This window comes from Coffea arabica, chromosome 1c, assembly GCF_036785885.1.
Source record: "Coffea arabica cultivar ET-39 chromosome 1c, Coffea Arabica ET-39 HiFi, whole genome shotgun sequence".
Classification (NCBI taxonomy): Eukaryota; Viridiplantae; Streptophyta; class Magnoliopsida; order Gentianales; family Rubiaceae; genus Coffea; species Coffea arabica.
The window spans coordinates 5329488-5344046 of NC_092310.1; the positions used below are offsets into that span (position 1 = coordinate 5329488).

General features: G+C 33.8%; 1 protein-coding gene and 1 long non-coding RNA gene across 5 annotated transcripts; one reads left to right on the forward strand and one right to left on the reverse strand.

Moving 5' to 3' along the window:
- Positions 1-1176: 1176 nt before the first annotated feature.
- LOC140006153 (uncharacterized) lies at positions 1177-1825 on the reverse strand. Its single transcript, XR_011813798.1, has 2 exons — positions 1678-1825; positions 1177-1593 (listed from the first exon to the last, which is right to left on the reverse strand). It is a non-coding gene; the product is annotated as an uncharacterized lncRNA (long non-coding RNA).
- An 8420-nt stretch (positions 1826-10245) lies between these two features.
- LOC113707673 (DEAD-box ATP-dependent RNA helicase 41-like) lies at positions 10246-13917 on the forward strand. 4 transcript variants are annotated; one of them, XM_027229991.2, is made up of 4 exons: positions 10246-10384; positions 10593-10675; positions 11264-12881; positions 13189-13917. In XM_027229991.2, the coding sequence occupies exons 2-3, from the start codon at positions 10636-10638 to the stop codon at positions 12814-12816; spliced, it is 1593 nt and encodes a 530-aa protein (XP_027085792.2). In that variant the 5' UTR covers positions 10246-10384; positions 10593-10635; the 3' UTR covers positions 12817-12881; positions 13189-13917. The 4 variants fall into 4 exon arrangements, with proteins under 4 accessions (XP_027085792.2, XP_071907339.1, XP_071907313.1 ...); XM_072051238.1 differs by having other exon boundaries at positions 10297-10434; XM_072051212.1 differs by having other exon boundaries at positions 10304-10517.
- Positions 13918-14559: the final 642 nt, after the last annotated feature.

Sequence of the window (14559 nt, forward strand, 5' to 3'; positions counted from 1 at the left end):
AGTTTGGAGCCGACTTTGTTGGTATAAGGCAACTTAGTTGAAGATTATGACTTTGTTACAGTCAACCTATACACAACTAAGTCCCAATAGCTTTATGTGTGACTGATGAAATAAGTTTTCTAAAGAAGTTTGAAATCTCATGCTAGTTTGGCAGAGTGAGAGATCCAGTTTTATGTGTAAATTGAAGAGTGTTAGAATGCAAATTGAGAATTGAAACAACACAGTATCATTCTTCTTAGGTCATTCTTACGGTATGAGAGGATGTTAAGTGAACATAACTTCGGAATAAGCATATAAACCGATTTTGTTATATTCATTTCAAGCAAAAAACTTTGCGCTTCAGTTTTTATTTCTATGTGGTTAAATTTTTTTCTTTTGGCAGTTTCTTTTTAATTAATCATTTTATCCAGTTTCTTGATATTTAACAAATAAGATTACTTCCTTTTCCCTTTTTCATTTTCTTATGTTTGGATGAGGAGATAGTTTAATTTACAGTAGAGTTCTTCTACCATTTTGAACTAATACATTCTTTGCTTGCTATTATCTCTAGCCTTGTAAAACCAAAACGTGAGAAAGTTGACTAGGCCTTTAGCTCAAGTATGGCTTTATCAGCTTGCTGATTACAGGATTTGGTATCCTATCTTAGTCAAATTAATAAAGACACCTAGAAGAGACTGCAAAATGGTCTTGCTGGGGAGCCTAAAGATATTATAACTTCAAAATTTCAGATTGATAGCTTTAGCTAAACATTTTTTAATGATATTTTCATACTTTCATATTCATTTATAGACTGCTAACTTGTCATGAACCTTGCAGCTCTTTTAGTATGTATGAAGAAACAGTTTCCTTGTAAAAATTGTTACGTTGAACAACAGTTTGATTTTCTACCAAAGATGAATTTGTAACCCAGGCACCCAATTCCCATGTGAGACAGTGTCTTAGTCCTGTATATATAACAACTAGGAGGCATAAACCGCGCGGTGCGCGGTGGTATAGAAAGAGAAGATGCCCAGACAAGCATATGATGTGAAAGGAAAATATCAGAGGAGAATATAGTAGCTTAGGTGAATGGGTTTTTTTTTTTGGTGGTAGATGAGGTACACAGGAGCACAATATAAACAGGAACATATACTACTTTTCATACAAAGAAGGAAAGGAATCGAACAGAACAAGATATACAATGAAAACACTTTTCATATAAAGAAAGCTCCTAATTGAATGGAGCAAGATACATAATGGGAAGCGACATAAGAGTTTAGTTCTAGTACTTATCAACTACAATTTGTTCTCTAAGACTATCGCAGTACTTGGTAATATGGACTAAGTTAGATGAATAGTGAAATTAAAATGCCATGAATATAGTTTTTCAATGCCCTTTTTGTTGAATATGATAACACCAAAAGAGATGAGCGATTGTGGAATAAAAAGCAATATGTCTCCAGGGCAAAAAACATGTTCGGCTGCAAAAGTGGCCCAATTCTTGTCGAAGGATCTTTGTTTCATGCCAATGCAATACGTTTTATAGCCACTTGTAAAAATCACTGTTGGTGTTGTGCCTTCACGTAGTCAAATATCAGCATATTGTGGAAAGGCCTATTTAAAAAAATAAAAAAAAAATGTTTGTTAGATCACTAAAGAATGTAGTTATGAACAAATTGTATAAAGGAAAGCACTTACCAAGCAGACCTTAGAACCACTTGTATAAAACTGATAGAAAGAAACAAATGATGTCCAATCGTGCTGCAGAAACTGATTTATGGAGGAGGTGATAGTACATAAATTGGGCTGATGTCTGAACAAAAAATCACATGCTTCAACATTGAATGCAATGCTTGAAAACACAGGCAAAGGAAAGTGCAGAACGCCATGAAATCATAGGATAAATTTTCCTTGATTCTCAAGAAGGCCATGTCATTCTCATGGATCAAATTATTGGTACAGTATATAAAGAACATGCTAAAGCATCATCATCATGCACTGTGTGTGTACCGAAGGAGGCTCAGATCTGTAACAAGACGAGGCCAAAGACATGGCTACAGTTTCCCAGTTGCATATGTGAAAGAGAAAGGAGGAGCTAATTGAAGCCCCCCGTTCTCAGATCACATGCCATCAGGGTTGCCCGGCCAAGATACAGGTCGAATTTAACTCTGTGCCAACAACTCAAGAAAATAACTCTATCATCACAGCCTGAAACCTTCACTAAACAACAAAGCCCGGATGAAGAAAAGTGCTTTGTCAAAGGTGATCACATCAACAATGAAAAGTATTCTAGAGCAAGTGATTAAGCATCATATGTAGACGCCTGCAAGTATATGTAGACGTCTAGCAATCGCGCGATAAAAAAAGGCTGGTGACTTATGTGAGCGGCATGTGAGAAGACGGTTAAGATGAAACCCAACCAAAGAGCTCTTTGGCTCTAATTCCACATATGTTGACAAAGGAAACCATAAAAAAGAAAAAAAATTGGCATAGGCAAACACTCAGAAGCTGTTTGGTTCAAGTTTAGGAATCGAAATTGTAATTGGAATCATGTCCAAAAATTCAGTATGGGCTTGATCAAGAGTAGCATTATAATGATTAGTGTTTGGTATATATTTATGAGGTTTTGGAATCAACTTATTTTTCATTTTCTTATCTTTGTTTTTTTCTTCTTTACCTTTTCCTACTTCCTTCTTCCCACCTTTTAAGTATTCATGCTTCACCAATTTCTATTGAAACACCAACTGACCATCACCAATCAACCTTGCAATCTGTGGAGTATGGGAGAGTGGCTGACAAGAGATTCTAACTTGCCAGAGGTGAAGATATTATCAGAATTTTGATCCAGACTAATTATAGCAGGCTTTGAATTTGAAAGATCATATTTTCTTCCTTTTTTCTGGTTACATTTTCTTGCTTGTTCTAGAATACCAGATGCTGATTCAATGTATTCAACATGTATTGATTCTAACTTTGTAGAGGTGAAGATATTATCAGAATTCTTATCCAAGTTAATCGTAGCAGCTTTTGAACTTGAAAAATCACCTTTTCTTCTTTTCTGCTGATTACATTTTCCTGGTTGCTCTGAAACACCAGATGCTGATTGAGTATACTCAGGAGACATTTGCACTGCCATTAATGCTACAGTACAAATGCCTTTGCTAGAATCACCAACCTCTTTTGATCTAATAATAGTACGACGCTCTCACCGTCATCTATTCCTTTCTTGGTATCATTCTTCAAGAGTAGCATATTTTCTTTTTGGTGGCATTGTTTATTTGTTAAGCAATTATTAGAACTACAATTATGCAGGAAACTTAGATAGCTCCGGTCTAAGAAAATGTAAAATTAATAGAAATAAGCATATAGGTAGGAATAATCAAAATTGATCATAACCAAAGACATCGGTCAAAAGCTTTAATATAAGCACCTTTATTTTCTTATTAATAAAATATAGCAATTTTAATCCATATCAAATACAATAACTCAAATAAGAAAACGAAACTAACCGATTAGTCATTGATGATGATCCCTCAAGAATTTGCACAAGAACCAGACTTAAACAGCCATCTACAATTCGATACATAGATAAAAAAAAAAAACACATAAATGAGAGATGAAGAGCTCATTTTATAGGAATCAAACTTGTAGAGCACATAGGAATCAAACTTATAGAGTACAATACGTATACACTTGAACTTATTTGCAGATTTTGAATGGTTCTCTGTTTCTACACTTTAATTTTGACCCATACATGTATAGAATCCACACATGCAGTGCAGAATGCATAACAATTCTGTAAGTTAAAGCTACAAACTACTTATCCATAATCATCTAACCTCGAACTGAACTCATATACCACAGCTACAACCTAATCCAGAAAACATCATGAACTCATACACCACAGCTGCTACAATATAATGCATAAGGGAGACATTTAACATGAAAATAGCTTCATGCATGCAATAAAAGAGATGGAATCGTGACAAAAAGGAATAAGAAGGAACTCACCGGTAGTTTTCAAAGCTGCGACAAAAGAACTAAGCAAGAAGACTGCAAAACAGAGCGATTTTGTACTTTATATATGAACTAAGGAATGTCTAAAACACATTTGCACCATTTTTAAGAGAGACATGCAAGACATGAAACTTCACGAGCTCCCAATTGCTTCCACGTAAGCTAACAAAACTACCATATATGTTAAGCAAGTCAATCTGTACAACACCAATACATAAAAGTGAAATTCCATAATTAACCACTTACTCATGGTGCCCATACGGGACCATCACTATTCCATTCATATCAACCAACTCCGCTTTTTATGCTACTTATGATAAATGTATACACGTCGTTGTTGGAACATAAAAAATGGATTATGTACATTGGGTAAGGCATATCTAGATATTTTATACGTGGTGTTCTCCACCTAGTATCTTTTAACTACATTTGGAAACTCCCTATTCCTATCGTCGCTAGGAAAAGATGGTCAGAAAGTGACTAATTCATTAAAAATAACAAATCAAAAAATAGTATGTGTGTTGACCACCAACCTAAAGGCTGCTGACTACCACCAAACCATTAAGATTTTGGTGGGATGGGAGTGAAGGGTTCGAATATTATCTCCCATCAATTGTCACATTATGTGATTCTTCAAAAAATTCAAACGGGTGTGTAGTGCATTCGTTTGATCCGGTGGTGATTCTGTCCCCATCGGTCTTCCGATTGACAGAAAAACAAAAAGTATGTGTGTTTGGATAGTCATTTGATGCGTTTGGATTATACATTATTTCCACCTTATTTACATACACTGATTTGCTTGTATCATCAACATATTTTTCAATCACTTTTTTATCTCATATACATCATATCAAAAAGTGTTACCGTGTGTTTTGCATAAAATTATCTCAAATAATCTACTATCCAAACATATAATTATCTCAAATAAAGTTTTTTGCACAAAAATTATTTGTTTGCATTACAAATATATTTTTCAACACACTTTTTATTTTCTAATGACTTTTTTTTATCTCACATACTTCACATCATAAAAAATGATACAATAATTATTGTAAATAATATTTCAAATCAACTCCTATACAAACATATTAGTTCTAGAAGTCCCATCGTAAACCGCTGGACTGGAAAGAGTTTAGAGTAAGCGTTTATATTCAGCATGTTGTAAAACTAATAAACTACTATAATATGAATAGAGATATTAGAGAAAGAAATAGAAAAAGGGAAAATGATATTCTTATATTCCAACCAATACCAAAAGTCCTACTAAAGGATGTCAATGTACCTCTATATATAGGTACTACAAGATTAAAGAAACATCAATCCTATTAAACACCCACTATTACAAGAATATGAAAAAACTTATGAAACGGTTTTTCCACTACATGAGTAGATTTATGGATTGTAACTTCTATACATAATATATCCATAAATCATGAATTAATCCTCTTGGGAATACAAAGGGACATCCACACTTTAAATTGTTTCATAACACTCCCCCTTGGATGTCCATTACACAAAGAATATGTCTCGTTAAAACCTTACTAGAGAAAAATCCATCGGGACAAAAACCCTATTGAAGGAAAAAGAGTACACTATTCCTGTGTATTAATTTTTTCCCCTGATGCAAACATCATTTGAGATCTTTTAATCGTCGCATTCCAATATTCTTCAATTGCACTGAGATATAGTACTTCAAGACCAAGTGTCTTTTCATCTTCCCCTTGCGGTCTAAAAGGATCCTTATTAGGATTTAATGATCTGACGACCATTGGAGTACTTAATGTATATATTTTATCCATATAAAACTATTTTAATACCTTTCGGGTATAAGTAGTTTGGTGGACAAAAATTTCACTTTTTAAATGCTCAATTTGTAAATCAAGGTAGAATTTTGTTTTTCCAAAATTCTTGATCTCAAAATCCTTATTCAAATATTTAACATTATTTTGAATCTCTTCAGGAGTTCTAATCAAATTTAGATCATCAACATATACAGCAATTATCACAAAATTTGAACAATTTTTCTTGATAAAAACATATGGACATATTGGATCATTAGTATAACCTTCTTTAGTTAGACATTTATTGAGGCGGTTATACCACATACGTCCAGATTGTTTGAGGCCATACAAAGACCTTTGTAATTTAATACAATAAATATCTTTAGAATTTGATTTGCATGCTTCAGGCATAGTTATTAAACCCGACCCGGCCCGAAGGTCGAACCGGTCAAACCGGTGGACCGGTCATTGGACCGGGCCGGGTTTGGAATCAGATCGTTTGTGCAAAGAGACCGTTGACTTAGTTAATGACCCGGCGGTCGAACCGGGTTAAACCGGAAATCCGGCCGATTTTGGCCGGTTTTGTCACTAACCGGATTTTGTGAAAAAATTATATTGCTATTGTTGGAACTCAAACTTCGAACCTCTGCCCCAACACTACCGCCTGCTTACCACCAAACTACTTCCAAATATGTTGATATAGTAGCTTTATCATGATATATAAATGTTTTTTCAATTCTATCTTTTTTTCTCTAAAACAAATTTATTTGGAATCTTTTAATAAAAATTTAGGGTTAAAAACAAAAAAGCCCCCTGTGATAAGTCTAATATACAGAAAAGCCTCCCATGGTTTCAAAATATACAACACGACCCCTCATGCTTTGAACTAAATTGTAAAGGTGACGGAATCCATTAAACTTAACGGAAATTATCAAAATGACCAAAATACCCTTACATAATTAAACAAAAGACAGCTCAAAAAAATCATTTGTTTTATTTTTTAAGTAGAGAGAATTGAGAGTTAAGGGGTAGAATAGGTATATTTGATAAAAATTAGGTATAAAAAAATTTTTTTAGGTTCCAATAAGTCATTTCCGTTAAGTTTAACGGATTCCGTCACCTTTACAATTTAGTTCAAAGCATGAGGGGTCGTGTTGTATATTTTGAAATCATGGGGAGCTTTTCTGTGTATTAGGTAACCCAAAAATTTATTACCCTCCAAACTCTATAAGTTATAAAATGAATTCCAAAAATAACATATTACATAATTCATTTAAAGACAAATATTATTTTTAATAAATTTTTATACTTAAAATTCATAAATAAGCTAGATAATTACACTAAATATAGATAAAATTTTACACTTGAAGTTTAGTATATTAATAAATAACTTTATATTTGATTGATTCTTATATGAATTAATTATTTTATAACAAATTAAATTAAATGAGCTTTTGTTATGGCATTATTTATTACAATTTATATCATATATCTTATATAAATAATTATGAAATATAATATTTAAATATATGTAGTGACCCACCAGTTCAACCACTCACCCACCGGTTCAACCAGTAACCCGTTGACCCACCTCTTTCGCCGGGTTCCTTCCCGGGTTGGGTTTAATAACTATGGCTTCAGGCATATTGAATCTTTCGGGGATTCTCATATAAATATCATTTTCAATATTTCCATATAAATATGCAATAACGACGTCCATTAGATGCATATCTAATTTTTCATGTACTGCAAAACTCATAAGATATCTAAATGTGATAGCATCCACTACAGATGAACACGTTTCATTATAATCAAATCCAAACCTTTGTGAAAATTCTTGGTCTACAAGTCTTGCTTTATATTTCACAATTTCTTTTTTCTCATTTCTCTTTATCACAAATACCTATTTATATCCTATTGGCTTTACACCTTCAGGTGTTTGGACTACAAGTCCAAAACTTTTCTTTTAACTAGTGAGTCTAATTCAGATTGGATCACATCTTTCCATTTTGGCTAATCATTTCTATACCGATATTCATCAATCGATTTAGATTCATAATCCTCATCAACTTCTAAAATATCAAGTGCTACATTTTATTAGACTCCAATTAAATTTTCTATGATTTCATTCTCTTCAGGAGTTGGCTCTTCGGGAGGTACCTTCTTCAAGAGGTTGAATTTTGTCATGACATTTATTTAATCTCCAGAATTATTCAAAAACAATTTATACCTTATTTAGGTAGGCCGGCCTTAAATTTATTTGTAGCACTTGTGCATATCCTTCAGGAACATCAATTTTAACCAGAGTATTTCCTGCAGGAATAGTTGATTTAATGACTATTCTGGAGTCGATAAATATAACTTTCTACAAATGAAAAATTTCTTGAACTTCTAGTTCACATTATTTTGTATGAGAATCGAGAAAATTCAATTTTTCAGGTGATTTCCTTTCGGTTGATTTTTTCCACCCCCTATGTCAGGAATCGTAGTTCATCAGAATAAATAAATCATTCAATAGATTACCCATCAATATTTTACGATATTTAATCGTGAAAAGTGATTCATACCCAATATAAATTTTAAATTTCTTTCGGAGCCACATATAATATAAAGAGGATATGTATAAATACTTGTTGACTCTTACATATTTTCACTTTTACCAAATTGTATATCCATTGGGATCAGTAAACTTCTGGTTTACTGCAATTAATGATTATAAATTAAAATGAGAATGAAAACAACTATATCGATAACCATTTCTCTCTCGAATGATTATTATGATATAATTAACATTTATCTCACTTGATTTCTAAACATGATTTCTATTATTGTCTCATTTAGTGGCTCAATTTGATATCCATTTCGATGGATATTCAAATTCAATAAATTTTCTGAAACATGATAAAAAGTAGTACTTTATTTATCATAAACTTTTCTCCTACGAAGAGAAATATAACAGTGGCTCTTCAGGAGTTTTCAATCACTTAAACACTACTACTGATTGTGTTTGTTTCTTTTGTTGGAAAATAGTGTATATAGTAGCATTTATTAGCGAGACACATATCATTGTCACCATAATTCTTATGGGACAAATATCATCACCATAATCCTTTGATCCCAAATGTTTAACATCCATTTCTTCTTCAGAAAGAAAAGCTAATTAAATCAATCATCATACACCTTCAGGGTGTTTAAAGAAATTGGTCATGTGAAGATAATATTACAATTTTGATTCGTCAAATGTACTTCGAGACATCTATCTTCAGGATTCTTATTTTCTTATTCTTATCATTATTATGATATTATCCCACTTTAAATGGTAACTTTTTCTCTTGTCATGGTAAAATATATATTTAGCAAAATCATAACTATGGCAGCAACCATAACTAATAAATTAAAATTTAGTCGCATTCACTTCTGGGAATGAACTAGTATTAGCATGCAATAAGTACAAAATACTTCCTAAAATTTCTTTTAATATTGCTACTACATGAGCATATTCGAGAAATCAATTGTGGAGAATATCATTTTCAATATATCTTATGAGTAAAATTTTCTCGACACAATTTCAACTGAGAAGTAATTCTGAAAATTGCATAATTATGTTCTTGGAGCAACAGGTAAATTTATCATACCAGGCTTTTGAAATAATGACCATCTTCTAGTAGTCAAATATTTTCGTTAAAGAACGACCATCTTCAGGTAGTCGAATCTTTTTCTTTAAGTATTTCAAGGGACAAGTGAATCCTCAAATGTAATTGATTTTCTATAATAGCATTTCTAAAACTCAATGCATCAGAATATAAGTATTTATAACAAATAATTATAAAGATAAATAAGTAAAATTAAAAGGAGAAATATTACCTCAAATATGTCAAACAATATATATTTGTGTTTAGTGGTTGCTCAATAGCAGGTACTTTTATTTTGCCATAATTCAAATATTAACCATAAGAAATTGAAATAAGTTTGTGGGTCAGAAATTTACCTTAGAAGCTACTTGAAGAAATGTAGGCAGAATTTTAGCAAAATCTCCTGTTTCACTTTTGTTCAAAGTAGAGCCCCCGTTTTCACCTTTTGCTCAAAAGTAGAGACTCGTACTGATAACGTGTTGTAAAACTAATAAACTACTATAATATCAAGTGAAATATTGGAGATATTAAAGAAAGAAGTAGATAAAGGGAAAATGATATTCTTATATTTCAACCAATACCAAAAGTCCTACTAAAGAATGTCAATGTACCTCTATACATAAGTACTGCAAGATTAAAGAAACATCAATCCTATTAAATATCTACTATTACAAGAATATGAAAAAACTTATGAAACGATTTCTCCACTATATGAGTAGATTTATGAATTATAACTTCTATATATAATATAGCCATAAATCATGAATTAATCATCTTTGAATACAAAGGACATTCACACTTTAAATTGTTTCATAACACAGCAACAGTAATTTTTTAAAAAAAATATTAAGATCCTTCCAACGCATTCCTACTGTCTAACCATTTGTAAATGGTGAGAAAAGAATTTTTGAGCATCCTCATAAATCTGGCATCTTTCTGGAGATTCCAAGACAGCTTGTGGTGCTTATATCTTGAGTGAGTAATATCACGCTTTCTCTGAATGATCTTGTGGTAGTATCCCTGTGGTAATATGATCCCTCTTTCACAGGATGTTTGGAAGAGTAACCCCTTGTTTGAATCAGCCAAATTTTCCTTTTTATCTTTCCCGGTGCGGGTCTGTAGTTCTCAGCTACAACTCAATTGGGTCGAGTTCAAAATCCCTAATTAGCGGCTACTTTTGCAGGTCTTCTTTAGTATAAACCAAAAAAGGAAAAGAAGATTCAGGGATGGAAAATAGAGAATCAGCGAATTGCAGTGAACCTTCAGGTATATGAACATAATCCCTTATGCAATTGAACTTGTTTATGCTCAAATTGTTTTTACTGTCTTTTTTTTTAAATTTCTGAATATTATTTAGTTTTCTCCGTATTTAATATTTTTGCCGAGATCAAAACTTTATTTGAGAAATTAGTGACCAAATAGCTGTCTTAATAAAGAAAGGAGAAAAGGTTTGTTGGTAATTTTTTGTATTTTGAGTATGTGAAATGCTTTTTGGCAAGTTTGGTACAGGACATATAATTTATCAGAGAAATTATTGATCGAAATTTTTGCCTAAGAAAGAAACTATATTGGGCAGGATTAGAATTCCTTTTGGTAAGAATATCTTGCAGTTGTTTTGTATTTTTGCTTGTATGATTCTAGTTTGGTTGCAGCTTTTTTTGTAATAGTAACTACAATTTTGTGGGGTTTTTGGATTCGTGCTAGTTTTCTGGTTAGGCTGTGAATATTCTTGTGGAATACAAAGTACTTCTTGTGAATATTTGTAAAACTTTTGCTGCTGCATTTTTTTTCTTGGTTCAAGTAAAGTTCTTGATGGAATAATCAGGCCTGACAGCTCATTCATTTGCCGTTTAGCCTCTGCTGCTGGAAATGATGTGAAGCAGCGGTGTTGGGACCAAAGAGAAGCTCTGCCAGGGGAACCGCGATGTGTAATCTGTGGTAGATATGGTGAATACATATGTGATGAGACTAATGATGATATTTGCAGCGTTGAATGTAAGAGGATTCTTCTTGATCGGATTGCAAAATCGCAACCAGCTGTTCCCCGCCCATCTCCTGTTAAACTGCCAGCAACTGATGAATGTTATTATGTTCGAGAAGGTAATGATAAATCTGAAGCTGGTTCTCTATCTAGTGACCAAGTTGAACTGCTAAGGAGAAAACTTGAAATTTCCATCAGGGGAGACCTTGTTCCTGCACCAATCCTGTCTTTTCCTTCGTGTAATCTTCCTGAGAAGCTCCTTCAAAACTTGGAAGTTGCAGGATTTGAAATGCCAACTCCTGTCCAAATGCAAGCAATTCCATCTGCATTGATCGGCCAAAACTTGCTAGTTTCAGCTGAGACTGGTTCTGGCAAAAGTGGTTCTTTCCTGGTTCCAATAGTTTCTTATTGTGCAAAATTTAATGCCGACAAGCCTCATGGTGAGAGAAAACCGTTGGCAATGGTTCTTACACCAACTAGAGAGCTCTGCATACAGGTTGAGGAACAAGCTAAGTTGCTTGGGAAAGGTTTGCCTTTTAAAACTGCATTGGTGGTTGGTGGTGATGCCATGGCAGGGCAACTCTATCGCATCCAGCAGGGTATTTCATTGATTGTTGGAACTCCAGGAAGACTAATTGATCTTCTAGCTAAGCATGATATCGAATTAGACAGTGTCTCAATTCTTGTTCTTGATGAAGTAGATAGCATGCTAGAAAGGGGATTTCACGAGCAGGTAATGCAGATTTTTAGGGCTCTATCTCAACCCCAAGTATTGATGTATTCTGCAACAATTCCGAAAGATGTGCAGAAGATGGCAAACTCAATGGTGAAAGATTTGACCATAATTGCAGTTGGAAAGCCAAATAAACCAACTGGAGCTGTGAAGCAGGTGGTGATATGGGTGGATTCAAAGCAGAAGAAGCAAAAACTTTTTGATATACTGACAAGCAAGCAACACTTTAAGCCACCAGTTGTGGTGTTTGTAAGTTCACGAATTGGTGCGGATCTCCTCTCTGAAGCAATAGGAATCACCACTGGAATAAAAGCTGTATCAATTCATGGAGAAAAATCAATGAAGGAAAGAAGAGAAATTTTGAAATCATTCTTGGTTGGAGAAGTCCTTGTGATTGTGGCCACAGGGGTATTGGGCCGAGGGATTGATCTCTTGCATGTGAAGCAAGTTATAGTTTTTGACATGCCAAATTCCATTAAGGAGTATGTCCACCAGATTGGAAGGGCATCTAGATTGGGAGAGGAGGGTTCTGCCATGGCATTTGTAAATGAGGAGAACAAAAACTTATTTAGAGATTTGGTTCAAATCCTGAAATCATCTGGTGCAGCTGTTCCACGAGAGCTTGCAAATTCACGGTATACTTTTGGTTCTTCTACCAATAAAGGCCAGAAGAAAAGGAAGTATGGTCTTTGAAGCTGCTGTAGAGCATATGTATAGATTGATCAAAGGACTGCTGGTTCTTATTGTTTCTGCTGAAGGTTCTCTCTCTCTCTCTCTCTCTCTCTCACACACACACACACACACACACATACTTGGATCCTTGTTCAAGTATTCTATAGTGGATTATATGCTGGTCTGCTGCCATTTTTTTTTCAGGAAGGGCAGATTTGCCCAGGAATTAATATTCATAGTTTTTCTTTCATTGCATTTCTTGCAAAGTGTTCTATCTAAACATTCTCATGCTTATATCATTGCATTCATGTGACTACAATTTCTTCCTTTCCTGGCCTTTTTCTTTTAAAAAAAATTTAGAAGCTAATCTTGGTTCGTATATACAAATGACAGGGTAGAAGATCAGAGAACTGAGTTGCCAGCCTGATTTGATTAGGGAATTGCACTTTCTTGGCGATATTCCTTGGGAGAGTAGCCCTTAACAATACTATCACTCTTTGATTCTTTAATGGTAAACATGCACGATTTTGGGCTCTGGAGAGTTTACATATTCAAGCTGTGACAAAGTCGAAAGTACTAGATCCTCAGTAGAAAAGTTCTAAATGCCGAACTCTACCCAAAGGAACTTTTTTTTTTTTTGGCTTTCTTTGTACAGTACACTAGCATAAGTAATGCAGCATACAAAGGTTCATATTTCTAGTTGTCATTTCCAACCAATTTTTTTACCATTCAAACCATGTCAACCTGCATCTTTTGAGGAAAAAAAAACTGGAAAATTAGTTAGTGCTATGGCAATGTCAAAGCTTTCTTTGTTCTGTCTATTTTTCTAGTGCAAAGGTGTGGCTACTATGCTGGAAGCTTTCTTTATTTAGAGATTGTAATTTCTTATGTGGACAAGTTGTGGTAAGAATGTGCTAGGTGCTTGATGTTTGGTGGCTATCTTGAGCTGGACATGGAGCGAATGCAATAAGTTGTTTATTGGTAGGCATAGGGCATTGCTAATGTTTGTGGATTTGGTTATTCCACTGTGTGTAAATTTTGAAACCATTGAACTTCCTGAAAAAGTATTATACTTATTGCTCCAAGGAGCATCAAAGCCAAAGTTGTGACCATTGCCATGAATTATACTGGTGCAACCCTGATAGCCTCTCCATGCTACTAGCTCTTTTTCACATCTATCTTCAGAATATTAGTGTTTGTTACCATAAATATCTCTATTGCTTCATTTTACTACCATTATCACCGCCACATGCAGATACATTTGTATAAAAATCAAACATACCATAGTTTATTTAGACTACAGAGCTGGTGATAGATCAGGTAGCAAATGCCGTGATTAAAAAATAATAATAATAAAAGCTGATGTTTCTTGTTTCTGAATTTCTTGATTTAAAGGTTTTATTGTACATTATCGGAAAAGATGAGCATGTCTTGGGATGGATGACTCCTGCAATGGATTATCCTGTTAACTAAGGGTGTGTTTGTGTCAATGTAAAATGTTTTCCAAATTTTTCAGTGTTCGGCAACCATCTCCAACTCCGGCGATGTGCCTTGGGTGAGATTCTAATTTAGGGCTTTATCCTGAATACCTTGTACAATTTTTTCCCAAAAAAAATCTGATAAAATTGGTTGCTCCCGTCAGGATTCTATCAATTGTTTATTTTGTTGCTATAATTCTTGAGAATTGCGGCACTAATTTCATTGAGGATTTAGGGTCTTGTTCTAAATTTTTTTTTTTTTTTTGGTTTTTTGGCAAAATCCACT